Genomic DNA, 25,270 nt, shown 5'->3' with positions numbered 1-25,270 from the left:
CAAATAGCCAACAATCCTGAAAAGCAAAGTTGGGTTTGTTGTTATTGCAATGGTGCAGAACTGTACATTTATTGCAAACATGCATATTTGAGCTAGACACTGGGATTCATCCACATCCTGGTCAAAGAGAGAGAACACTTCAAAAGAAACACTGTTTCAGGTGGTTTTCACATTGGAGGCCAGGCATATTCATTTGTTTGTGATGGTTTAACAACATCAAATAATAACATAAGAAATAGGAATAGGAGTAGGCCATATGGCTTCGCGAGCCTCCTCCGCCACTCAATAAGATCAGCTCTACCTCCCTGCTCACTCCCCATAACCCCTTATTGTTAAAGAAACTAATAAATAAGATCACATAATATGTAAGGAATGTGATAGTTTACTCTATATCCTGGAATAAATTTCTTGCATATTTTATTTTAAAAATAAGTTTCCAAGATAAACAATGAATACAAACATTAGTGTCATTAAAAAAATTCATCACAACAGTTCACAAATATGGTAAACTTCACACATCATTCAATATAACCATTAGTTCTAAAAGCCAGCCTGAACAATTGTATGGATTATTTCAGGACTGGTTATTTATTTGATTTCTCCTCTTTTTCCTGCATGGTTAACTAATGCACGGCAAGCATCTTTATCCAGGGATACAAATGCTACATAATTCCAGTGTGGTGCAATGCTGCAAAGACGTCGGGACGTCGGCTTATTTCTTGCAATTTCTCCCATGCAGGGGGAAGAGAACACACTGGTTCCAATTTAAAACAGGACAGCAAGAGACCAATCAGGTTTCTGGAGGAAGGAGGGATGAGTTCCCTCAGGCCACTATTACACACCTACACCAAACATGGAGAAGCCGAAGTAGATCTCAGGCTCTTTCTCTCAGCCCATGGAGTAGGTTCACAGCACTGAAAGACTCGAGAAACAAGACAGAAATACAAAATAGGTAATAAAAAGTCATTAAAATGCTGTAGTCCTGCACAACAACTCTCTAGATTGAGGTGAATTGTCAAAAGAAATGGTCCATCTGCCAAAAATCTCATGGCCGAAAAAGTCTACCCCTCCAATTCTATGTCAAAAGGTCATTATTTTAGCTGTCCGATGACCAGTTAGATTAGCAATACCAACCAGGATGACCCAAGGTGCTTCCCGGTCTGGGCTAGCTGGAGCAGTGGTAGAATCACTTTAATTGGCCTCAGCGTCCTTTGTTTAGGGAACATGGCACCTTTCCACACCTGATACCTATCCAGTGACCTATGCCAGTAGTGTGCATGCAGTATCATCGAGAGAGAACAGCTGCGATGACATTGGCTGTTGAACACACTCCATCAAGGCTCATACAATGAATGACCATATGGGTCAGGTATTGGAGTGCAACATCTACCCCAATACTGTACTCTAGCATATAGTCATACCTTTGGGAAATCGGAAGGGGAGAGAAGAGATAGAGGGCAAAAGGAAAGCAAGATTAAAAATAATTTAAGAAATTGGATCACAGATTTTTTTTGTAGCAGGTTTTTTTTTAATATAAATGGTGCAGAACGCTGCATCTGATCACAGAATTTGGAGAAACAAAGCACAATAAAAAACAGTTCACTTATCAAATGCTGTAGCTTAGTTTATAAAAAATTGACGTAAAAACATCGACAGTACTGCAGCTTTAAACATCAAATTCACGAGACAGTTACTGCAGTTGTCAACATTCAAATGGTTCATTTTCACTGGACCGATTGCTCATTCCTCAGATTCATTTACTCACAACACTACTGCAGTTACATATTGCAAACCACACCATCATCCACAGCAATAACATGTTTATCTACAAAAGGATCAAAAATGGAATAAAATGTTATTCAACTGTTCTCTCCACTGCCTTATGTAATATACCCAGTATTGTTGAGAAGTAGCGATTATGACTGCTGGGGCATCACAACTGAAAACTATTCCAGTATCCCAATCTTTAGAGCTGATGAGTATTTTTCGCCAGTTTAAGACACTTTCCTCAAAGCCATAAAATTCATGTCAACATAGTCCGTCTCCTCGTAAATACAGCAAGCAAATTTGTCAGCAACTAAAAGTCTATTTTAAGCAAGTTGGATATAAGTTGCTGGCTTTGATGCAAACTCTTCCTCTTGTGTGTCGATATCCCAGTCGTTGTACCGCACTGGATCATTTAGAATTCGCTGATCACTGCCACCTTGTTTAAAAATAAATTCATATTAATTTGTTTAAACAAATTCATATAATTTCAACCATTCAGTTTAGTTCATTAGCTGGAAGGATATAATGTGACCAAAAGTTATGCAAAAGGATTGGTCTCAATGAATTTAACTCTAGTGGTTCAGTTGGACAAATGCACTGCACAGCAGGACATTGAGTTGTGTAGATAAAGGACTCACATTCAATCCTGGATATGTGGTGACTTGCCCAGTCAAGATCACAATGCAAGTGAGGGCACATAATTGGTTGGACATAGACAAACGAAGTGAGTGGGTAAAACTACGGTAAATAAAGTTCAATGTGGGGAAGTGGGAGGTCATCCACTTCGGATGCAAGACAGACAAATTGGAATATTTTCTTAATGGTGAGAGACTAGGAATGTGGTGACGCAAAGGGATTTGGGTGTATGTGTACACAAATCTCTGAAAACTGGTGCACAGGTTCAAAAAGACTAATGGAATGTTGGCCTTTACCTCAAGGAGGTTGGAATTCAAAAAACTGAAAAAGGGATGCTTTAGTTGTATAAAGCCTTGGTCAAACCCCATCTGGAGTACTGCGCTCAGTTTTGACCATCAAACCTCAGGAAAGATATATTGGCTTTGGAAGAGATGCAGTGCAGATTCATCAGAATGATACCAGGGCTTAAAAGGTTAAATTAGGAGGACAAGTTGCATAAACCTGGTTTGTATTTCCTCGCGTTTAGATGGTGGAGACGGTGATGTAATCAAGATCTTCAAAATGATAAGAGGATTTGAATGGGTAGATACAAAGAAACTATTTCATCTGGTGGAGGAATCCAGAACAAGGGGGCAGAATCTTAAAATTAGAGCTAAGCCATTTAGGAGTGAAATCAGGAAGCAGGATAGTGGAAATCAGGAACTCTCTACCCCCCCAAAAAAGATTGTGGATGCCAGGCCAATTCAAACTTAAGACAGAGATCAACAAACTTTTGTTAGGTGTGGGTATCAATGGATTTGAGGTACAGATCTGCCATGATCTCATTGAATGGTGGAATAGATTTGAGGGGCCGAATGGCTCACTGCTGTTCCCGTTTTTCAAAATTTGAGCTTGTATGGGAAGTGACTTAGCTCCACTGTGATGGTCCATATTTTTGAATGGCCTGCTGGGACTCTGTCAATCTCAGATGAATAATAGCCATGCAGGTGTGATACAAGGCAGCTGCCAGAATCCTTGGAAAATTGTTGTTTGCTGGAGTACTTTTCCAAGGAAAATGAGAGAGAGAGAGAGAGAGAGAGAGAGAGAGAGAGAGAGAGAGAGAGAGAGAGAGAGAGAGAGAGAGAGAGAGAGAGAGAGATTAAAGGGGAGACAGAATCAGTCATTAAACCAACCCTGGCAGTTGCTTGGAGAAAATCATATTGGGGTACCATCACAGATTTCCTATTGCTTAATGAACATTCCAATAACCCTGTTGATACTCTCCAATGGCTTAATGAATAAAAGCCATAAAAAGATAGCTGAAATGATATTGGACACAAGTTCCCAGGTTCAATACTTAAATCATAGAATCTTACAGCACAGGAGGCCATTTGGCAAATCATGCCAATGCTGCTCTTTGAAAGAGCTAGCTAATTAGTCCCATTCCCCTGTTCTTTCCTAATTGCCCCTGAATTTTTTCCTTTTCAAGTAGATATCCCAATTCCTTCTTGAAAATTACTATTGAATTTGCTTTACTAGTACATTCCACATCATAAACTCACTGCTCAAAAAACACTCATCTCCTAATCTCCATCAAGTTAGCTGATCTCCGTCAGGACAATAGGTGGAATACTATAGTTGGCTTTAACCAAGGAGGAAAATAAATCACCCAAGTTATCTGCTCAAATGACTCCTGCTGGTTAGTGCAAGTGTGTGGACAGGATCAGGCTCAGCTGTGATGGTTTCCATAAATCAAACAGGTTGCTGACACTTACTATCTGGACTAACACATGAAACATGGCTACTTCGGTGGGGTATTAGCACCCATGGAACTGTGACCCAGCAGCTTAATCAGAAGAGGAGAAGAAAAGAAGAAAGAAAAACAGGGGGAAAAGCAGCTGGTTACTGGCACCAGGCTTAGAATGCTGACCGATTGTCAAAAAATTTCTATTTTCAACATGGTAAAGGTTGTCATTCGTAAACCCTGATGGCAGCGTGGATTTAGTGCACTTACAAAGTAAAGGCAGGCAACCCTAGGATATTACACATTTAAAAAAAAATGTATTCATTCATGGGATATCAGAGTCACTGGCATCCCTAATTTATTGCCCGAGAGGGTGGTGGTAAGCTACCTTCTTGAACTGCTACAGTCCGTGTGGTGAAGGTACTCCCAGTGGTGTTAGGTAGGGAGTATCAGGATGTTGATGGTGGGGAATTAGGTGATGGCAATGCCATTGATGGTCAAGGGAAGGTGGTTGAACATTCCCTTGTTGGAGATGGTCATTGCCTGGCACTTATCACACAAATGTTACTTACCACTTATCAGCCCAAGCCTGGATGTTGTGCAGGTCTTGCTACATGCGGTTTCATTATCTGAGGAATTGTGAATGGAACTGAACACTGTGCAATCCTCAGTGAACATCCCCACTTCTAACCTTACGATGGAGGGAAGGTCATTGATGAAGCAGCTGAAGATGGCTGGGCCGAGGACACTGCACTGATGAACTCCTGCAGCAATGTCCTGGGGCGAGGATGATTGACCAACAATCACAACCATCTTCCTTTGTGCTAGGGATGACTCCAGCCAGTGGAGAGTTTTCCCCGATTCCCACTGACTTCAATTTTACTACGGTTCCTTGGTGCCAAATTCAACTGAATGCTGCCTTGATGTCAATGGCAGTCATTCACCTCTAGAATTCAGCTCGTCAATGCTTGGACCAAAGCTATAATGAGGTTTGGAGCGAAGTGGTCCTGGCAGAATCCAAATTGAGCATCGGTGAGCAGGTTATTGGTAAGTACCGCTTGATAGTTCTGTCAACGACACCTTCCATCACTTTGCTGATGATTGAGAGTAGGCTGCTGGGGCAGTAATTGGCTAGATTTGCCCTGCTACCTGGGCAGTTTTTCACATTGTCAGTGTTGTAGTTGTACTGGAACAGCTTGGCTAGAGGCGTGGCTAGTTCTGGAGCACAAGTCTTCAACACTACAGCTGGGATTTTATCAGGGCCAATATTTTTTGCTGTATCCAATGTGCTCAGTTGTTCTTGATATCACAATGAATCGAATTGGCTGAAGACTGGCATCTGTGATGGTGTGGACCTCATGAGGCCAAGATGGATCATCCATTTGGCATTTTTGGCTGAAGATGATTACGAACACTTCAGCCTTGTCTTTTGCACTCACGAGCAGGGCTCCGCCATTGCTGAGGATGGAGATGTTCATGGAAACACATCTTCCCATTACTTGTTTAATTGTCCATCACCATTCACGACTGGATGTGGCAGGACTGCAGAGCTTTGATCTGATCCACTGGTTGTGGAATCATTTAGCTCAGTTTATACTGCTTCTGTTGTTTAGCATGCATGTAGTCCTATGTTGCAACTTCACCAGATTGGCACCTCATTTTTCAGTATGCCTGGTGCTGCTCCTGGCATGCACCTCTACACTCCTCATTGAACTAGGGTTGGTTGCTTGGCTTGATGGTAATGGTAGAGTGAGGTAAATGCTGGGCCACGAGGTTATAGATTGTGGTGGAATACAATTCTGCTGCTGCTGATGACCCACAGTGCCTCATAAATGCTCAGTTTTGAGCTGCTCGATCTGTGCTGAATCTATCCCATTTAGAACGGTGGTAGTGCCACACAACACGATGGAGGGTGTCCTCAGTGTGAAGATGGGACTTCGTCTCCACAAAGACTGTGCTATGTTCACTCCTACCAATACAGTCACTGACTGATGCATCTGCAACAGGTAGATTGACGAGGGCAAGGTCAGGAAGGTTTTTCCCTTGTGTTGGTTTTCTCACCAACTGCCTCAAACCCAGTCTGGCAACTATATACTTCAGGACTTGACCAGCTCAGTCAGTAGTGGTGCTACCGAGCCACTCATTGAAGTCCCTCACACGGAATACATTCGGTGTCCCTTGTTACCCTTAGTGCTTCTTCCAAGTGGTGTTCAACATGGAGTACAGATTCATCGGTAGGTGATAATCAGCATAAGATTTCCTTGCCCATGTTTGACCTGATGACTTGAGTCCTCATGGGGTCCGGAGTCAATGTTGAGGACTCTCAAAGCCACTCCCTCTCCTGCCAGTATATCACTGAGCCACAACCTCTGGTGGATCTATCCTGCTGGTGGGAAAGGGGACATCCCTGGGATGGTGATGGAGTTTGGGACATTGGCTGATGGATATAATTCTGTGAGTATGACTATGTTGCGTGACTAGTCTGTGGGACAACTCTTCCAATTTTGGCAGCGTTCCCAGATGTTAGTGAGAAGGGTCAACTGGGCTGAGAGTGCCTTTGTCGTGTCAGAATTCGATGTACAGGTTAATGTTGGGTGGTAATGCTTAGTATGCTTTTTTGCAGTGGTATGATACAACAGAATGGCTTGCTAGGGCATTTCAGAGGGCAGTTAAGAATCAACCACAACATTGTGTGTCTAGAGGCACATATAGGCCAGAGCAGGTAAGGTTGGCAGGTTTCCTTCCCTAAAGAACATTAGTGAAATCATTGGGTTTGTATGACAATCCAATGGCTTCATGGTCATCATCATGGATACTAGCTTTTGGCTACATAGGTGAAGCGATTTCACAGATAAACAGCAGACAGACAACCTAAAATGAGCAAACTCCGACTAGTTTAACCAAGGAATCCAGGTCATAAATGGGCGCAGAAGCCTCATTTGAATATTTAAATCAGCCCTGTGCTCATTTCAGGCCCTGAATAAGCCCAGGTTAAAATTTACATTAAAAAATGCATACAACTTATAAATTGCATATAAAAATTTACCTTGCCAGGTACAGACCAACTCTATTGACTGAGGCTGCTGGTCCTCTGTCATCAATGACTGCTGCAAAACGAAATGGGATTATTCAGCTTCATCTCTACCACTCCATTTAAAGAAGAAACAATGCATTTATACAACATCTTAATGTACATCTCAAAAGGACAACATTTGAAGTGCAGTCACTGCTGATAAATGCAGCAGCCAAATATGTGCACAAGGTCCCACAAACAGCAAGACGAACAAACGACCAGATAACTATTTTTTGCCATTATTAGTCAAGGAAAGAATAATGACCAGGGCACAAATAGAACTCCCTCCTCTTCCTCAAATAGTTCTCCAGCACTATCCCCCTCCATTTAAAATCTGCTGTTGTCACCCTCTTTTCAAAAAAGTCACCCTTGAACACTGTCCTTGCACACCACATCTCATCTCCAACCTCCCTTACTTTTTCCATCTCCCTCAAAAGTTCATCGACCTGAAACATTATCTCGGTTTCTGTCTCCACACAGATACTGCTTGACCTGCTGAGTGTTTCCAGCATTTTCTGCTTTTATTTCTTAAGAGCAGCAGTCTGAATAAACTTTTAATGCACAAACTAGGACATTGAAGAAGAAAAAACTGGGAGGAGGGTCAACCATGGGACACTGAGGGCCATTATTAAGAGCATGAAATTCAGATGTGAAGTCTGTTTACCCTTCAATTTTTTGTTCTGATGAATCATAGAATATTACAGCACAGAAGGCCATTCGTTCCGTTATGCATCTTTGAAAGAACTATCCAATTTACTGCCACACTGCAGCTTTTTCTCCATAACTCTGCAAATTAGTCCTCTTCAATTACAGGTCCAATTGACTTTTGAAAGTTTGCTTCCATCACCCTTTCAGATGTACTCCCAAAACATTAACCTGACTGCTCTTTATAGATGCAAACTAACCTGTGTTTTTCCAGCAATTTGCTTTTATTAACATTGTTTCCTGGTGCACTAATAGAAAGATCAAACATATTGTTAATAAGCCCATTCCCATAGACCTAACTTTGTAAAACAAGATATGGAGTTGCTGTGAAAACAATTACTCTCCCTCCAGAAAATTTAAGTTTGAACCAAAAGACAAAGGAGAGGGAAATAGGTATAAAATCAAGAGGGATTTAAAAAAAATTGATTGAGAGGTACTTATAAAATGGAGACACGATTCCCAGGGGGTTCAACCGGATAAAGCAGTGCACAGCAGAGCTACGATTGACTTCAGTGGACTAGGTTTTTGAAAAATGTGTCAAGGTTGCCCCTTCTAATCACTATTCAAAAACCACTACTAGAAATGTGCACACGTGGGCATTGGGCAAAGGCAGGATGCCACCCAATTTTGATGTCCCCTGTTGTTGAATATCTAAGGAGCAATTGCGGTCCAGATTCGTACATCAAGTCACCCCTTGGGTAAGATACTAGAGGGCAACTGGTTCCATGGAGCCATATCCAAACACCTCAGAGGAAGAAAACTGGTGGGAAAAAAAAAAGAAAAGAAATTCTGCCATCATAGATTTTTCTAATACAAAGCAATTTACTAAATACCCCTGTAAAACACTCAATTTGTAGATTTTGAAATCAGGACATGATTCAGATAAAGAAAATCCACAAAATATGCATCCCACGCATCTAGCACTCTATACATCTCGAGTAACTTTAAACAGGAAGTGTATAATTAAGAACTGTGATTTTCAGACATTAAACTTACCATTCCAGTGGTACTGTCGTAGCAGCCACAAATGGGAAGGCTTCGACAACCAAGAAATGCTATGATGGTTGTCGTCATCATACCAATCACAGATGCGATTAATATGGCCATATTTGCCCCTTGGACAAACTTGGTGAGTATATACTCCTGCAAGAAAAGAAGTGGGCATTTTATTTCCAATTTTGGTAAAAGAGTAAGGTGTGCCCTGATGACCAGTAAATAAATACACTTCATGATGTAGTGTGGAACTATGCAGAGGAAAATCCCACATTCAAGACCGGTTGTGTCTTGAGTCAGCGAGCGCAGCAATGTCCACAGACTAAATAAACCAACCATGGCTCCACTCATTATTCAGTGGCCCTTTTTGGAAATCATCTTGTAAGTTTGTCAGATGAGAACAGTACTGTGATCTTCACTAAACAATCTACACACGCACACTTCCCGCAACAATTAATTCCAATATTTCACACAGAATTAAAGTAATTCTAATAAGTTGTAGTTGCCAGTGTCTGTTTTGTCACCTGCTGATGATGGGCACATTAGCTCGCTTCCAATCTAGTGGTACCTCTCCAGTGCCTAATGACTCCTTCATAAAAGGATAATCAGTGCCTCACAAATCTCTTTCCTAGCCCCTCAGTTCTCTGGAATAAATATCATCTACATTACAGGGATTTGGGGGTTTTAAGTCCTTTAAGCCTCAATCCTTCCATTTCATTTATATCAGTCATTAATTTTACCTTGGTTAACTGGGGAGCACATATTGCTCATGTCTTTCCCAATGAACACCTGGGGGAGATGTAATAATTCCAGAATATTTATTAATTAAAATCAATGAACTAAATGCATAAATTTGTATTTCCTTTTTCTTGCCTTACAGTCCCCGGATGACTGAATGTTTAAGTATGTATGTTGGTGTGAAATGGTCAAGCACATCATGATTTCATCTCTGGAGGATGTGTTTCCTCCCACCGCCCTCTCCCCCAGCAAAGTCAAATTTATGGATACATTCTAAACCACTGACTTAAAAAAAAAAATTCAGTACCTCTTTCTTGCTTTAATATAATTACTCCCAAGATTGAACCACCTTTCAATGCAATATCTACCTTTTGCTTTTCTATGACTTTTCATTTTCCCAGTTGACAACTGAACAAGTGGATTGATTAAATCAAGAAATTCACCAGTTTGATCTGCAGTGAATTTCTTTTCACCAAAGGAAGTAGTCAGATTATATATTTGGTCAGCTAGTTCTCTTCAACCATCCCAAAACAAAAAAAAACAAGAAGAAACTGAGCTAATCCTACAGACAACTTTTCTTTGAGAAAAGTAAAAAGATCTCAATTATGTTTAAATTTCTCTTAAAATACTTTATAATTTTAAAATAAAATATTTAAGAAGTTTCGTTCCTCCCCTCTACTTTTTGCAAGTCACTATTTTGTATTACTCAAGGACCAGACCGATTATATTACAGTGCTATATTTATAACGTACCACAGTGCAGTGTGGGAACTGCCTGCATAACAAAGCTACGTATTTTGTGAAGGAAATAAACCAGAAGGCACATAGTCTTATTACGCATCAGAATTCATATAAAACACTGAAGCTGGTCGTCTGCAGGAAAAGGAACAGCAAGTAAGCCAAAAAAGTTCCACTTAATTTCAAAAAAGCTTACCATGTGAATGACATAACTGGATTTATGTTGGAACACTTCATCATCATCCTCACCATAGTTCAATGTCAAAGCTGCATAGATTATCAAAATAGTTGTTGTAATCCAGGAAAATACAGCTAATGCAACCATACTGCTCACCTAGTGGTAGAATGCAAGGCATTTTGTATGAACAGCACAGCAAGTCTAAATACTGCTATTAAATACTGTATTACTAAAATTGATAGAATATGCATAACATACTTTGTAGCCTTAATACAAGGCTAGCATTTTAGAAATGTAAAACTCAATCTTTCTGAAACCTACTTCACTTCACCTTTTTCTGCTAGTTTTGTTTTTATCAGAAGTTACGGCAGAGTATGGTAGGACAGGGATCGATTCACAACACAATGAAAAAGGGTAATTTTAAAAACTGATTCAGAATTTACCATATTGATTTACAAACAAATACGATTTGTAAAGAGATTAGTTTCTAAATATTGGCTTCAACACCATCTTGTGTGCACAGTTTGCATAACACCTTAGTCTTGCATATTCATTTTCTCAAAGTAAAACAGAAGAATGACTTCATGCTCCTGCCAAATGTGGCAGTGTGTAGAGGATTTAAAAAGTTCTTCCATTGCAAGCCAGGAAAGTGCATGGGGTGGGGATTGGAAGCAGTTCTCTATATTCTTTAATTTTGAGAGTTTCACATTTCTTCAAACATCCTTGGAGGATGTAGGTAGCATCACTTGGTGCACAAATAAATTATTTGTAAAATACAGGAAGAGGAGACAAGTTCTCTTTGGCATTTAACATGCATAATTAGTCTTAATGCTGTAAACTTGAACGTCTATATAAAAAGTAACTTTGGAACCCAGCGAACTAGTCTACAGAGCTCTATATATTCAAGACTAATCATAGCTGCTTCAGGAAACATACACTTTTGTTGTTTCCTGCAATGCAAGGGATTATAATACCCCGAAGACAACAGCCAGAATATTGATTATTCTAAAACACGATATTAGACAGATCCAACAGACTGATGCAGAAGGCTTCAAATTTAATTGAGTGAGTTGAACACAGTAGCAATCTTGTCAGATGGGGGTGGGAGGAGAAATATTGCAAGAGCAGACATCGAAGACGAAGTCCAACACTGCCTTCAGTGTGCCAGTGCAGCCTTTGGCTGCCTGAGGAAAAAAAAAGTGTTCGAAAACCAGATCTCAAACCCAGCACCAAGCTCATAGTTTACAGAGCAGTAGTGATATCCGCCCTCCTATATGCTTCAGAGACATGGACTATCTACAGTAGGCACCTCAAAGCACTGGAGAAGTACCACCAACGCTGCCTCTGCAAATTCATTGGCAGGATAGGCACACCAATGTCAGCGTTCTTTCTCAGGCCAACATCCTCAGCATCAAGGCATTACATAAGAACATAAGAATTAGGAACAGGAGTAGGCCATCTAGCCCCTCGAGCCTGCTCCGCCATTCAACAAGATCATGGCTGATCTGGCCGTGGACTCAGCTCTACTTACCCGCCCGCTCCACATAACTCTTAATTCCCTTATTGGTTAAAAATCTATCTTTGACTTGAATACATTCAATGAGCTAGCCTCAACTGCTTCCTTGGTCAGAGAATTCCACAGATTCACAACCCTCTGGGAGAAGAAATTCCTTCTCAACTCGGTTTTAAATTGGCTCCCCCGTATTTTGAGGCTGTGCCCCCTAGTTCTAGTCTCCCCTACCAGTAGAAACAACCTCTCTGCCTCTATCTTGTCTATCCTTTTCATTATTTTAAATGTTTCTATAAGATCACCCCTCATCCTTCTGAACTCCAACGAGTAAAGACCCAGTCTACTCAATCTATCTTCACAAGGTAACCCCCTCATCTCTGGAATCAGCCTTGTGAATCATCGCTGTACCCCCTCCAAAGCTAGTATATCCTTCCTTAAGTAAGGCGACCAAAACTGCACGCAGTACTCCAGGTGCGGCCTCACAAATACCCTATACAGTTGCAGCAGGACCTCCCTGTTTTTGTACTCCATCCCTCTCACAATGAAGGCCAACATTCCATTCGCCTTCTTGATTACCTGCAGCACCTACAAATTAACTTTTTGGGATTCATGCACAAGGACCCCCAAGTCCCTCTGCACCGCAGCATGTTGTAATTTCTCCCCATTCAAATAATATTCCCTTTTACTGTTTTTTTTTCCCCTCCCAAGGTGGATGACCTCACACTTTCCGACATTGTATTCCATCTGCCAAACCTTAGCCCATTCGCTTAACCTATCTAAATCTCTTTGCAGCCTCTCTGTGTCCTCTACACAACCCACTTCCCCACTAATCTTTGTGTCATCTGCAAATTTTGTTATACTACACTCTGTCCCCTCATCCAGGTCATCTATGTATATTGTAAACAGTTGTGGTCCCAGCACCGATCTCTGTGGCACCCCACTAACCACCGATTTCCAACCCGAAAAGGACCCATTTATCCCGACTCTCTGCTTTCTGTTAGCCAGCCAATTCTCTATCCATGCTAATACATTTCCTCTGACTCCGCGTACCTCTATCTTCTGCAGTAACCTTTTGTGTGGCATCTTATCGAATGCCTTTTGGAAATCTAAATACACCACATCCATCGGTACACCTCTATCCACCATGCTAGTTATATCCTCAAAGAATTCCAGTAAATTAGTTAAACATGATTTCCCCTTCATGAATCCACGCTTGACCAGCTCCAGTGGGTGGGCCACATTGTTCACATGCCTGATGCTAGACTCATGGCAGGCAAGCCCCAGGACGGCAGAGAAAACACTTCAAGGACACCCTCAAAGCCTCTTTTAAAAAAATGCAACATCCCCACCAACTCTTGGAATCCCTGGCCCAAGACCGCTCAAAGTGGAGGAGGAGCATCCGAGAAGACACCGGACACTTAAGAGTCTCTTTGCCGGGAGCACGTGGAAACCAAGCACAAAAAGTGGAAGGAGCGTACAACAAATTAAGCAACCCATCCACTTGTCTCTCCAACCACCATCTGCCCCACCTGTGACAGAGACTGTAGATCCAACATTGGTCTCATCAGTCACCTTAGAACTCATTTTAGTGTGGAAGCAAGTCATCCTTGACTCCAGGGAACTGCCCAAGAAGGAGGATTGGTCCCCATCCCACCACCCCCACTCCAGTCGTCACCAGTTTTCTCATCCTACCCCTTTCAGACACCTTGTTGGGGTACAGAACCATAGATGCTGGTTGCTCACTAGTAGCTCATCTGTATGGCTTTTCATGAGCGAGCAGACTATGGGAGTAATTCAGCCATATGGATGGGAAATTACATTGTACCCAGAGATTCATCCCTCCCCCCATTCCCTCCACCTTCCAAAATAGACTGAATGAATCATTGTTTTCACAAAAGAGATCAGGAATTGAATGCCAAAGATCTGCAGAGCTACCTGACAAAAATTAAAGCCTTAGTATGTCCAAAGCAATCCCTGTGAAGGTGAATTTAGCAGACAGCATTATAGTCCATTTTGAATCTAATTTTAAAAAGGCAAAGAAAAAACAACTACTAGAGGAACAGATTAATTATTACTTTTGAAAAATATCCACTGAGTCAATATATCCACTAAACCCAATCTAAATACACTCAGTTCTTCAAATGGGGCAGGGGGGAGTGCGGTAGAAGAGAGATGGGGGAGTGAAAGTAACTATGAAAGTCTTAAGTGTCCAAGAACATTTGCAAACGTTAAATGAACAAGTCAGCCAATCATCCTCTCAGCCAAAGTATGCCAAGCGGCACTTAAAATGACAGATAAATAAATAAAAACAAAACTAGGCATGATGCTCTTCATGCTGTTTCAGTTAATAAATCATCCAGGATAGTTTTTTCCACATATGATGGCTTAGTGATTTTTTTTCCACTGCAAGAAACTTACAAGAATGGGATTCTTTTTCTGTGAAGAAAAAAGTGCCAGAACTCCTGGAAAGGCCATCGCCTGAAAATGCAAGCAAATGTTTCATCATTGGTTCATGGATTTAAAAAAAAAAACTAAAATCATGTTACATTTAAAATCAAATTCATTTGGATTTACCATGCCAGCCCAGACGGGTATTCTAGTTCTACTGAGCACTGAATTTTTCCTAAAAATTGTATCCATAAAGCCAGACACTACACAGATTGCAGCACAAGCTATCTGCACAATTCCCAGGATAATCATACCACGCTGATCAAATATGAAGTATCTGTAACGCGCCATTGTCTGAAGACATAAAGGTGGGGAAAACTACCCACAGTCTCACTGATAGTCAATAATCCCAATATCTGTAGGTTCAAATCAAAGTGGTCTTCGACTCAGCCTAGGAGGGGAAAAAAAAAAAAGGGGTTATATATCACACTTATCTATTTACAAACTAAATTCCTCTGCCTTCATTTGGAATCACCAGGATGATAGCTACAATCTACAACAATTTATCATAGAATAGTATACAGTACAGTACAGGAGTTGGCTATTCAGCTCATGAAAGAGCTGACAGACTCAAAGAGCAATCCAGTTATTCCTATACCCCGGCTCTTTCCCCATATCCCGGCAATTTTCTCTCATTCCAAATATTTATCAAATCCCTTTTGAAAGCTACTATTGCATCTGTTTTCACCACCCTATCAGATAATGCATTTCAAATCCTTGCATAAAAAGTTTTTCCTTACATTGGCAAAAGAACAAGAGGCAATCACCTTTAATCTATGCCTCTCATGATTTTAAACACAGCCATCAAATCTCCTCTTAGCCTTTCTGCTCTAAGGAGAACAACCCCAGTCTCTCCAAGTAACTGATTCCAGAGATGAGGGATTACATTCTAGTAAATATCTTCTATATCATCTGCAATGCCTTCAAGTCCTTCCTGAAGTGTAGTGCCCAGAATTGGACAACATACTCCAGCTGGGACTGAACTAGATAGGTTAGCATAACTTCCTTGCTTTTGTAGTTTATGCCTCTATTTATAAAGCCAAGGATCCATATGCTTTATTAACCTGTCCTACCACCTTCAAATATTTGTGCACAAACACTCCCAGGTCTCTGTTTTGGCACCTCCTTTAAAATTGTACCATTTAGTTTGCATCATCTCTCCTCATTCTTCCTACAAAAATGTATCAGCATTTTTCTGATTTGAATTTCATCTGCCATATGTCCACCCATTCCACCAGTCTGTCCATGTCCTCGTGAAGTCATCCTCACTGTTTACTACGTTTTGTGTCATCTGCAAATTTTGAAATTGCGCTCCGTAACCCCCAAGTCCAAGTCATTAAATGTACATCAAAAACAGCAGTAGTGCTAGTACTGAACCCTGGGGACCACCACTGTGTACCATCCTCCAGTCCGAAAAGCAGCCAGCCATTCACCACAACTTTGTTTTCTATCCCTTAGCCAATTTTGTATCCATGCTGTTACTGTCCCTTTTATCCCATAGGCTTCCATTTTGCCAACAAGCCCAGTATGTGGTACTTTATCAAACGCTATTTGAAAGTCCATCTACACATCATCAACAGCACTGCCCTCATCCACATGTTACCTCATCATTAAAAACTCAATTAAAAGGTAGTCAAACACGATTTGCCCATAACAAATTTGTGCTGGATCTCCTTTATTTATCTATACTTGCCCAAGTGGCTGTCAATTCTCCCTGATTATTGTTTCTAAAAACTTCCCCACCATGGAAATTAAACTGACTGGCTGTAACTGCCAGGCTCATCCTCCTCCCTTTTTGAACAAACGTGTAGATTTACAATCTTCCAGTCCTCTGCCCATATCTAAAAAGGAGGATTGGAAGATTGTAGCCAGCACTTCTGCAATTTCTATCCTTACTTCCCTCAGCAACCTAGGATGTATCCCACTCGGACCAGATGACTTATCCACTTTAAGTACTGCCAGTCTTTCTAGTAACTCCTCTATCTATTTTCTCATCCAGAATCCCAACAACCTCCTCGTTTACCATAGCTTTGGCAAAGTCCTTTTCCTTGGTTAAAAAAAAACTGATGCAAAGTGCACTAACTTGCACTTAGATAGCACTTTCAAAGTAGAAAAACATCTGAAAGTACTTGAGGCACAATCAAACAAAAGTACTTTAGAGGCACAAGCTAAAGAAGAAGGAGAGGTAATCAAAAGCTTATTCAAAGAGGTGGATTTCTAAGGAGGGTCTTAAAAGGGGAATAGAGGCGGAGAGGAGAGTCTAGGCAGCTAAAGGCATAGCCACCAACGGTGAGACAAGGGAGGGGATGCACAAGAGGAAAAGAGAATTCGGGAATGGGGCATGTTGGAGTTGTAAGGCTGGAGGAGGTTACAGACATAAGGAGGGATTTACACACGAGGATAAGAATTTAAAAATTTAAAATTCCAAAATTCCAGACTTTGTGGGACCAGGAGCCCATGTAGGCCAGAGTGGATAGGGGCGATATGGGAGCAGGACATAGTTTACGATAGGATTATGGATAGCAGAGTTTTAAATAAGCTGAAGTTAAGAGCGTAGAGGATAGGAGCCAGCCAGTTGGGGATTGGAATAGTTGAGTTTGGAGGTGACAAAGGCATGGATGTGGATTTCAGCAGCAGATGGGGGCAAGATAGGACAGAGGTGGGTGATTTTTCAAATATTATTCATTCCTGTGGGCATCGCTGGCAAGGCCAGTATTTATTGCCCATCCTAATTGCCCTTGAGATGGTGGTGGTGAGCCATCTTCTTGAGCCACTACAGTTCTTGTAGTGAAGGTATTCCCACAGTGCTGCTAGGGAGGGAGTTCCAGGATTTTGACCCAGTTACAATGAAGGAGCGGTGATATTTTTCCAGAATTCCTTTCCTAAAAAAGGACATTAGTGAACCAGATAGGCTTTTACGACAATCTGATAGTTTCATGGCCACCATTACCAATACTAGCTTTTTATTCCAGATTTATTTAATTGATTGAATTTAAATTCCCCAAGTGGGATTTGAACTTACGTCTCTGGATCATTAGTGCAGGCCTCTGGATTACTAGCCCAGTAACATAACCACTATACTACCATTCCCTACCAATGTGAGGTGTGGAAGTCTTTATGATGGACAGAATATATAAAATATCAGATCAAATAGGACACCAAGGTTACCAACAGTCAGGTTCAACCCAAGACTGTGCCCAAGGAGAGGGTTGGAATCGATGGCAAGGGAACTGAGTTTGTGGTGGTCACCAAATACAATGGCTTCAGCCTTCCCAATGTTTAACTGGAGGAAATTGCAGCTCATCTATGACTAGATATCAGACAAGCAATCTGACAGCATAGAGGCAATGGAGTGGTTTAAAGAGGTGGTGGCAAGTTAGAGCTAGGTGGTGTCAGCATACATGTGGAAACTGACCCCCATGTCTGTAGATCACATCGCAATGAGCAGCACGTAGATGAGGAAGAGGAAGGCACCAGTGATAGATCCTCTGGGGACTCCAGGTGTGACAGTACAGGGACAGGAAGAAATGTCATTGATGGAAATGTTCTGGCTATGGTTCAATAGGCAAAAGTGGAACCAACAAGGGCAATCTGGACAAGAGAGAAGAAGTGTTGGAGTAGGATAGTGTGGTCAACCATGTCAAAGACTGCAGAGAGGTCAAAGAGGATGAGGCAGAATAATGAATCAGTCACAGAAGATGTTGTTTGTGACTTTGGATAGGGCTGTTATGGTGCAAAAACATGATTGGAAATATTCAAACAGGAAGTTGTGGGAAATGTGAAAACGAAGTTAGGAGGCAACAACACATTCAAGGACACAAGAGGAAAGGGAAGTTGGAGATGGGGCAATAGTTTTCAAGGACAGAGGGATCAAGTGGGTTTTTTTGAAGATGGGGGTGATAATGGAATTTTTGAAAGTCGGGGGGGGGGGGGGGTGGGGGCGGCGGGGGGTAGTGCCAGAGGAAAGGAAACCATTTACAATGTCAGCTAATTTGGAGCCAGGAAGGGACATTAGTCAGTAGTTTAGTGGGAATAGGTCAAGGGAGCAGTAGGTGGACCTCATAAGACAAGACAAGATACTCTCAATTCTATGCTCCTCCAACTTGTGGGAAAAACATAGGGACCATACTGAGGGAATGACTGGGATGGGAAAGAGTAAAGGTTTTGCTGAGGACAAAGGTGGCGGTAAGGGAGTAATTAAGCAAATCAATGGTTGCAGAATTTCGTAGCAAATGGGGCAAAGGCTAAACAGTTTGGAGTTGTAACTAACTTGGATGCAGGGAAAATTAGAGTTTTTTTTTCCTGGGGTGGACACAAAGGGACATGGGGTTGAAGGGGATGGAGGCAGTGAGGGATACAAGGAAGTGGTCAGAGATAAAATTGTCAGTGATAGAGAACATGAGATTAGAAAGGTCATGGGAGATGACAAGGCCGAGGGGTGGCCATTAATGTGTTATATATGCAGACTATAGATATACTCTGTGTAGTCACTGTATATAGAAACATAGAAAATAGGTGCAGGAGTAGGCCATTTGGCCTTTCGAGCCTGCACCACCATTCAATATGATCATGGTTGATCAGTTGCATAAGATAGAGACTTGTTACCTGATGTACTATCAATAAGGTTTATACTGTGTATATACTATGCTAGCACCACTAGAGGGTGCAACTGATGGAGACCAGGGTTTCCTGCCCCTGTGGTAGAGGCTGTCCACCAGAGGGCACTACAGTGGGAGACCTGAGGGTCACCTGCATAGGTGTGCAGGGCCCAGTATAAAAGCCTGCCCACCATGCTTGTGCCTCACTCTGGAGTTACGAATAAAAGACCAAGGTCACTACAGTTTGAGTACAACACATTGACTCGTGGAGTCATTCAGAAGTACATTACAGACCTAACAATATCGATAGGAGAGTTTATTTAGGAGAGACTTAGAGGGGTCAGTGAATTCAGACAATAAAGATTTTAAAGGAGAAACAAAAGGCGGGGGGCGGTGGGGGGAGAAAAAGAGGGGAGAGGGATGGAGATCAAGGTGCAGTTTGGTAATAAAGGTCACACTGTCACCATAGCAGTTTGGGCAGGGCATGTGGTGGAAAGTATAGCCAGGCCAGAAGGCTACCGTAAGGGGTAATGTGTCGTCAAAATGTCAATCCAATCATCTGCAATAAATCTAGAGGATGACAAGTGTCTTGTTCATAAGTGAACAGATGCTCTGGAGGGTAGTGCAGGGGGCGTCAGGGGGGCCAAGACACACAGATTGTTAATCTGCTGGAACGCCCAAGAGGGCAAGGCGTGGGCGTAGTGTGCAGGACAGGAAGAATTTTAATTGAGGTTAATTCCCAGCAGGCACACTGGGTGGAAAAGTCGGCGAGAGAGAATGGGGGCAGTTGGGTTGCTGTTCGTAAAGAGATACCTGTACACAACAATGCTGATTTATCTCAGTGAAGCAACGACATTCCAATTAAAAAAAACAAGATGTAACACACAGGCCGTTACTGCTGTATTTCATAGGAGATCTGCGCTTCAGGTTTTTCAATTTCAATCATGAGATGCACAATAAGCAAGGCCATCAATTTAAGATTTTTCTGAGAAAAAGGTGGAAGGAACTACTGAATGCAATCCCCAAACACCAGTAATAATCCAAGAATCCTGTTTAATACAAGAGAATATGATATGGCGTCATTGTAAAGCAGTAGCTCTGCTCAGAACTTAAATGTTATTTGTCTCAAGTTATACTGTTGTTACATTTGTGACATCAAGCGTACAAAATCTCAATCAAGATTCAGAGTTGGTGTAATAGAGCTAAGTTGTTCTTCATTTTGGATTCACAAAGGAAGAAGGTAGGTTGTTGTAATTACTATATGCTTTTCAAATGTTACAGGCTCCAGTGTTTTTTATACAAGTTTAGGCTAGTTATTCAGACTACTATTGTTTGCATTAGCATGAGGTGGGAGCTTTGTATGTGCAGATGCAGTGAGTGCACATGCACCACAGACAGGTAATTTCCTCAGCACAGGGTTTCTATAATTTTTAGTGACCCACTGAAGCCATTTCAAAAGTTATTTTAAAAGTGAAATGGCAACTGTCAGAGCATGAAATCAAGATACAGTATCTGAAACAGATGGTAGAAACCGTACAGAGCAATATAAATTCTGAAGTCAGCACATTCATATGTCATGGGGCTGTGAACTGGTTATTAGAAAGCTTGAATTACAGCTCAACATCCACTGTTCAAAATTAGGACAGTGCCAAAAACCATTTCATTGCAATTACAGCAATATTAATTTAAATCGAAGAATGCTATAATTTAGTGATGTTTTTAAATAAATCTATTGTTTGTGTTGAATGACGGGTGACTTATAGGAAATACTCAAGGAGGGAGAAATTTTGGGTACTTGTACAAGGATATAGAACACCTTGCTCAGAATTTACCCAAATCTGTTTCTATTCCCGCCCGATATTTATACAGCAGATAACCAGAGAATTAAATGTCAGGCAAACAGATTTACTTACATTAAGTACATCTGAACTTGGTTTTGATTTAAAGTCTCCAGGTATTGTTTTGATGATGACTGTTAAATGTCAGTTTAAGTTTCTACTGGGTCCCTGGCTTTACCACCAAGCTCACACTTAATTTTCACTGAACAACAAAAATTTTGCAGCTGTAGCATGTGTGCTGATATTCCCATAGAATGGTGGAACATGGTTTAGCATAGCCGACTTCAGGAACTCACCATTTGGGGAAATTACGGCACACATCAGATTGCAACATTCTGTAGGAATACCAGAACACACAGTGCAGCTGTGACATTTGTGTAGTGAAATGCAAGATTATTTATCATTTTATATATTTGTTTTAAACACATCAACCCCTGCAAAATAGGGATTTTTCTTGTCTATTTTGTATAGATGGTTTGAAAACAGTTGGGATAAAATGGCGGTTGATTATTCTCCAAGTTTCAAAATGGAAAGAGGAAATCAACTGATAAAAGGATTCTTTTTAAAAGCTGGAAAAATGGGTTTTTAAAAAAAGGCATTAATTCAGAACCTTGACAGACAGGTGTAATTTATATGGCAATAACAATCATGGAATACAGAGCCGACTGCATCTAGCAGTTGTGAACTAACTGCTGGGTGCAGGCAGCTCTGTGTCCATAAATTGCCAAGTAATTAGAGCATCAGTTTTAAAAGCACAATTTGGAATTTGCATCATTGTCACAGGGTTAAGACATAAACTGTTGCTTTAACAAATAAATGTTACATTAAATCAAATATGGCCAATATCATCTGCAAGAATTGTACTTGAATGTCAAAAGCAAAAGACATCCTTATAATCCAAGGACTTCATGTTATACATGACAGGGTCGCAGAAATTTAATGAAAAACCAATTACCATGAGAGATGGTGTTTAGAAAGATGGTAAAACAGGAACAGGAGTAGCCCATTGAGCCCCTCGAGTCTGTTCCGCCATTTAATGAGATCATGGCTGATCTGCAAACGAACTTCATGTACCCATCTTTGACCCATATCCCTCAATACCTGTAGTTAACAAAATCTATCAATCTTTGATTTAAAATTAATGATTGATCTATCATCATTTGCCTTTTGTGGAAGAGAGCTCCAAACATCTCCCGCCCTGTGTGTTAGAAGTGTTTCCTAATTTCACTCCTGAAAAGGTCTAGCTCTAATTTTTAGACTATGCTCCCTAGTCCTAGAATCCCCAATCAAAGAGTTTCCCCTTTGTTCTTTCTTCCCCTCCCCCTTTCCGTGCTTGTTAAGAATCTGTTCTTTCCGAGCACTCTCCAGTTCAGACAAAAGGTCATTGACCCGAAATGTTAACTCTGCTTCTTCTCCACAGATGTTGCCTGACCTGCTGAGATTTCCAACATTTTCTGTTTTTATTCCAGATTCCAGCACCCACAGTATTTTGCTATTAAACCAATGGAAAGAGTTTCTCTCTATCTACCTGTGTTCTCTTTAATGGCCCAGAAATTCCTGCCTCCCGGGTCTGTACTGACCCGGGAAGGCATCGCAAAAGCCGGTTTTCAGCACACAATGGAAAAGCCAGCTTTCAGCGCATGCGCAAATCGGTCAAGCTGCTCACAGTACTCCAGGTGTGGTCTAACCAGGGTTTTATAGCTGCAGCATAACTTCTACCCCCTTGTATTCTAGTCCTCTAGATATAAAGGCTAGCATTCCATTATTTTCTGTACCTGTTCATGACATTTTAATGATCTATGTACCCAGACACCCAAGTCTCTTTAGACCTCCACTGTTTTTAGTTTTTCACTATTTAGAAAGTACCCTGTTCTATCCTTTTTAGGTCCAAATTAAACCACCTCACATTTGCCTACATTGAAATCCATTTGCCACAGTTTTGTCCATTTACTTAATCTATCAATATCCCTTTGTAATTTTATACTACAACGCACACTGCCCACAATTTGCCAAGAGGAACTGTAAAAACTATGCAATCTTTTCAACAGTTCACCAATTTGTAGTCGTGCTCTGTCCAATTTAAATCTATCTTTCTTTCTTTCTTTCTTTCTTTCCTTCCTTGCAAAAGCTTTCCAGGTTGTGTTCAAGCCTCACTTTAGATTTGAGCACACAATCTAGGCAGGATTGGTAGAAGTCAGATGAGACATTAAACCAAGGCCTTTACTGGCAGGCTGCGTGCTGCGTGCTTAAACCATTTCGGTATAAAGAAGCAGATAATAGTACTGTACCGTACAGCTTTTTGCATTAGTTTGGAAATGGTAATGTATAGCATTGTACAGGGCCAGAGTTAGGCTCCCAATATCACATGGAATCTACCTTTTTAGTGATGGCAATACTGAACATACACCACCCTAATCACACAAACTTTAAACAAAGTAATTGGGAAGGATTATATAGCACTGTCACACAAACATCTGAAGCACTTCATAAAATAAATAAATAAAATATTTTGAATGTGTACTGATTTATGTAGCTAAATACAAACATTTTGCAACCACATCCCAGAAACCAACAATTAAATGAATAAGCAGTTTTTTTTGTTGTTATTGGTTAAGGGAGTAATGTTGGCCAAAACACCTGGAATATTGTGTACAGTTCTGGTTTCCTAATCTGAGGAAATACATTCTTGCTATTGAAGGAGTGCAGCGAAGGTTCACCAGACTGATTTCCGGGATAGCAGGACTGACTTATGAAGAAAGACTGGATCGACTAGGCTTATATTCATTGGAATTTAGATGAATGAGAGGGGATCTCTTGGAACATATAAAAATTCTGACAGGATTGGACAGGTTAGATGCAGGAAGAATGTTCCCGATGTTGGGGGAAGTCCAGAATTAGGGGTCACAGTCTAAGGGTAAGGGGTAAGCCATTTAGGACCGAGATGAGGAGAAACTTCTTCATTCAGAGAGTTGTGAACCTGTGGAATTCTCTACCACAGAAAGTTGTTGAGGCCAGTTTGTTAGATATATTCAAGAGGGAGTTAGATGTGGCCCTTACAGCTAAATGGATCAAGGGGTATGGAGAGAAAGCAGGAATGGGGTATTAAAGTTGCAAAAATGATCAGCCATAATCATACTGAATAGTGGTGCAGGCTCAAAGAGCCGAATGGCCTACTCCTGCATCTATTTTCTATGTTTCTATGTTTCCTCAAATAGTACCATGGATGGAAAACACATTTGACACACAAAATCTTAAATGTTCAGATAATGTTTTTAAAATCCAATACATACTATTTCCTAAAATCGTACAATATATATTAAAAAGATCACATTAGACAAATAAGTTTGCTGTTTTATAAATATTCACAGTTAGACTGAATTGCTGAGATATGCTAATGTTGAATTTGGACTGCTCTATGCATTTACCAAGCGTTTAGAAATTTAGAGCGATTTCTTGAGCTACACAGCTGATAAAAGGTTTATAAATACACAGCTTTTGACTATTTACTGCAGAACACCCTGAAAAAAGGTGATTTCATTAAATTCGATGTTATTAGATCCATCCTGTTGTCACTAGATTCTTAAATTCAAAAAAGGAGGGACAACTCCTGCTGTTGCTTTAAAGCAGGCTTGGAACGGTGCACGAAGAAGTCACCGCCTCGGTTTTCAAAACAAAAGCAGCATTATAAAGCAAACAAATCCTATTCTTCAAAGCCTAGCCCAGCCTCACCCACCTTCGCTCCAATCCCGGTGAGGAGCGAATTGTCGACGATCACCCCGGGAGCGCGCGCGCCACCGCTACTCCTTCCCCCTCCTCCCGAAAACACACACCTGCAACACACTAAACTCGCCTCAAAACATCAACACACAACCCACTGCCGGGGCGCAACACTTCGAGCGAACCTTCATACTTATGTATCAAGAAGCAAGTACCTCACAATGAATGCACGAGCGGCTTACTTTTCCAGACTTATACTTTATTTCCTTCTAATGTTCACCAAATTATAGTTTTTTTTTAAAAAAATTGCCTGTTTCTCTTGTAGAAGCTGAAGAACTTTTTAAATCCCCTCCTTTCTGGCTACACCAAATGTCCCTCTCCATGCACTCGACACGCAAACTCTCTGGACTCCATTACCAGGTCCTTCCTCTGTTCACAGGTGCACTCAGCTCAGCAGGAACACCTCTTTAACCCTGTCCAACCCACTTCTGCCCACAGCCACACCTTTCCTTGCTGTTGCTGTCACTTTCTAATTCTCTGATTTCTAGGTTTTATTTCTTATTTTTTGGGGAGGGAAGCGTTTGTCACAATCTGTTACTAATAAATTAA

The 25,270-nt window shown here is 41.1% G+C and overlaps 1 protein-coding gene across 3 annotated transcripts; it reads right to left on the bottom strand.

The window, feature by feature from the left end:
• Nucleotides 1–1,566: 1,566 nt before the first annotated feature.
• On the bottom strand, nucleotides 1,567–25,099 carry LOC139234794 (uncharacterized). 3 transcript variants are annotated; one of them, XM_070865488.1, is made up of 7 exons: nucleotides 24,877–25,099; nucleotides 14,635–14,899; nucleotides 14,479–14,538; nucleotides 10,569–10,706; nucleotides 8,901–9,047; nucleotides 7,173–7,233; nucleotides 1,567–2,203 (listed from the first exon to the last, which is right to left on the bottom strand). In XM_070865488.1, the coding sequence occupies exons 2-7, from the start codon at nucleotides 14,797–14,799 to the stop codon at nucleotides 2,091–2,093; spliced, it is 684 nt and encodes a 227-aa protein (XP_070721589.1). In that variant the 5' UTR covers nucleotides 14,800–14,899; nucleotides 24,877–25,099; the 3' UTR covers nucleotides 1,567–2,090. The 3 variants fall into 3 exon arrangements, with proteins under 3 accessions (XP_070721589.1, XP_070721596.1, XP_070721604.1); XM_070865495.1 differs by having other exon boundaries at nucleotides 24,904–25,099; XM_070865503.1 differs by having other exon boundaries at nucleotides 24,972–25,099.
• Nucleotides 25,100–25,270: the final 171 nt, after the last annotated feature.

The sequence above is a fragment of the Pristiophorus japonicus genome, chromosome 2 (assembly GCF_044704955.1).
Source record: "Pristiophorus japonicus isolate sPriJap1 chromosome 2, sPriJap1.hap1, whole genome shotgun sequence".
In the NCBI taxonomy this organism is placed as follows: Eukaryota; Metazoa; Chordata; class Chondrichthyes; family Pristiophoridae; genus Pristiophorus; species Pristiophorus japonicus.
Note: the sequence above shows the minus strand (reverse complement) of the source record. Positions and strands in the feature narration are given on the sequence as shown.

Bases quoted from the DNA above. Each gene is read 5' to 3' on its own strand.
- LOC139234794 (XM_070865488.1), bottom strand. From the start codon at position 14,799: ATGGCGCGTTACAGATACTTCATATTTGATCAGCGTGGTATGATTATC. The intron at 14,539-14,634 runs GTAAATCCAAAT...TTGCATTTTCAG, and splicing joins TACCCGTCTGGGCTGGCATG to GCGATGGCCTTTCCAGGAGT. The intron at 2,204-7,172 runs GTAAATTTTTAT...TTTTTAAACAAG, and splicing joins GTTGGTCTGTACCTGGCAAG to GTGGCAGTGATCAGCGAATT.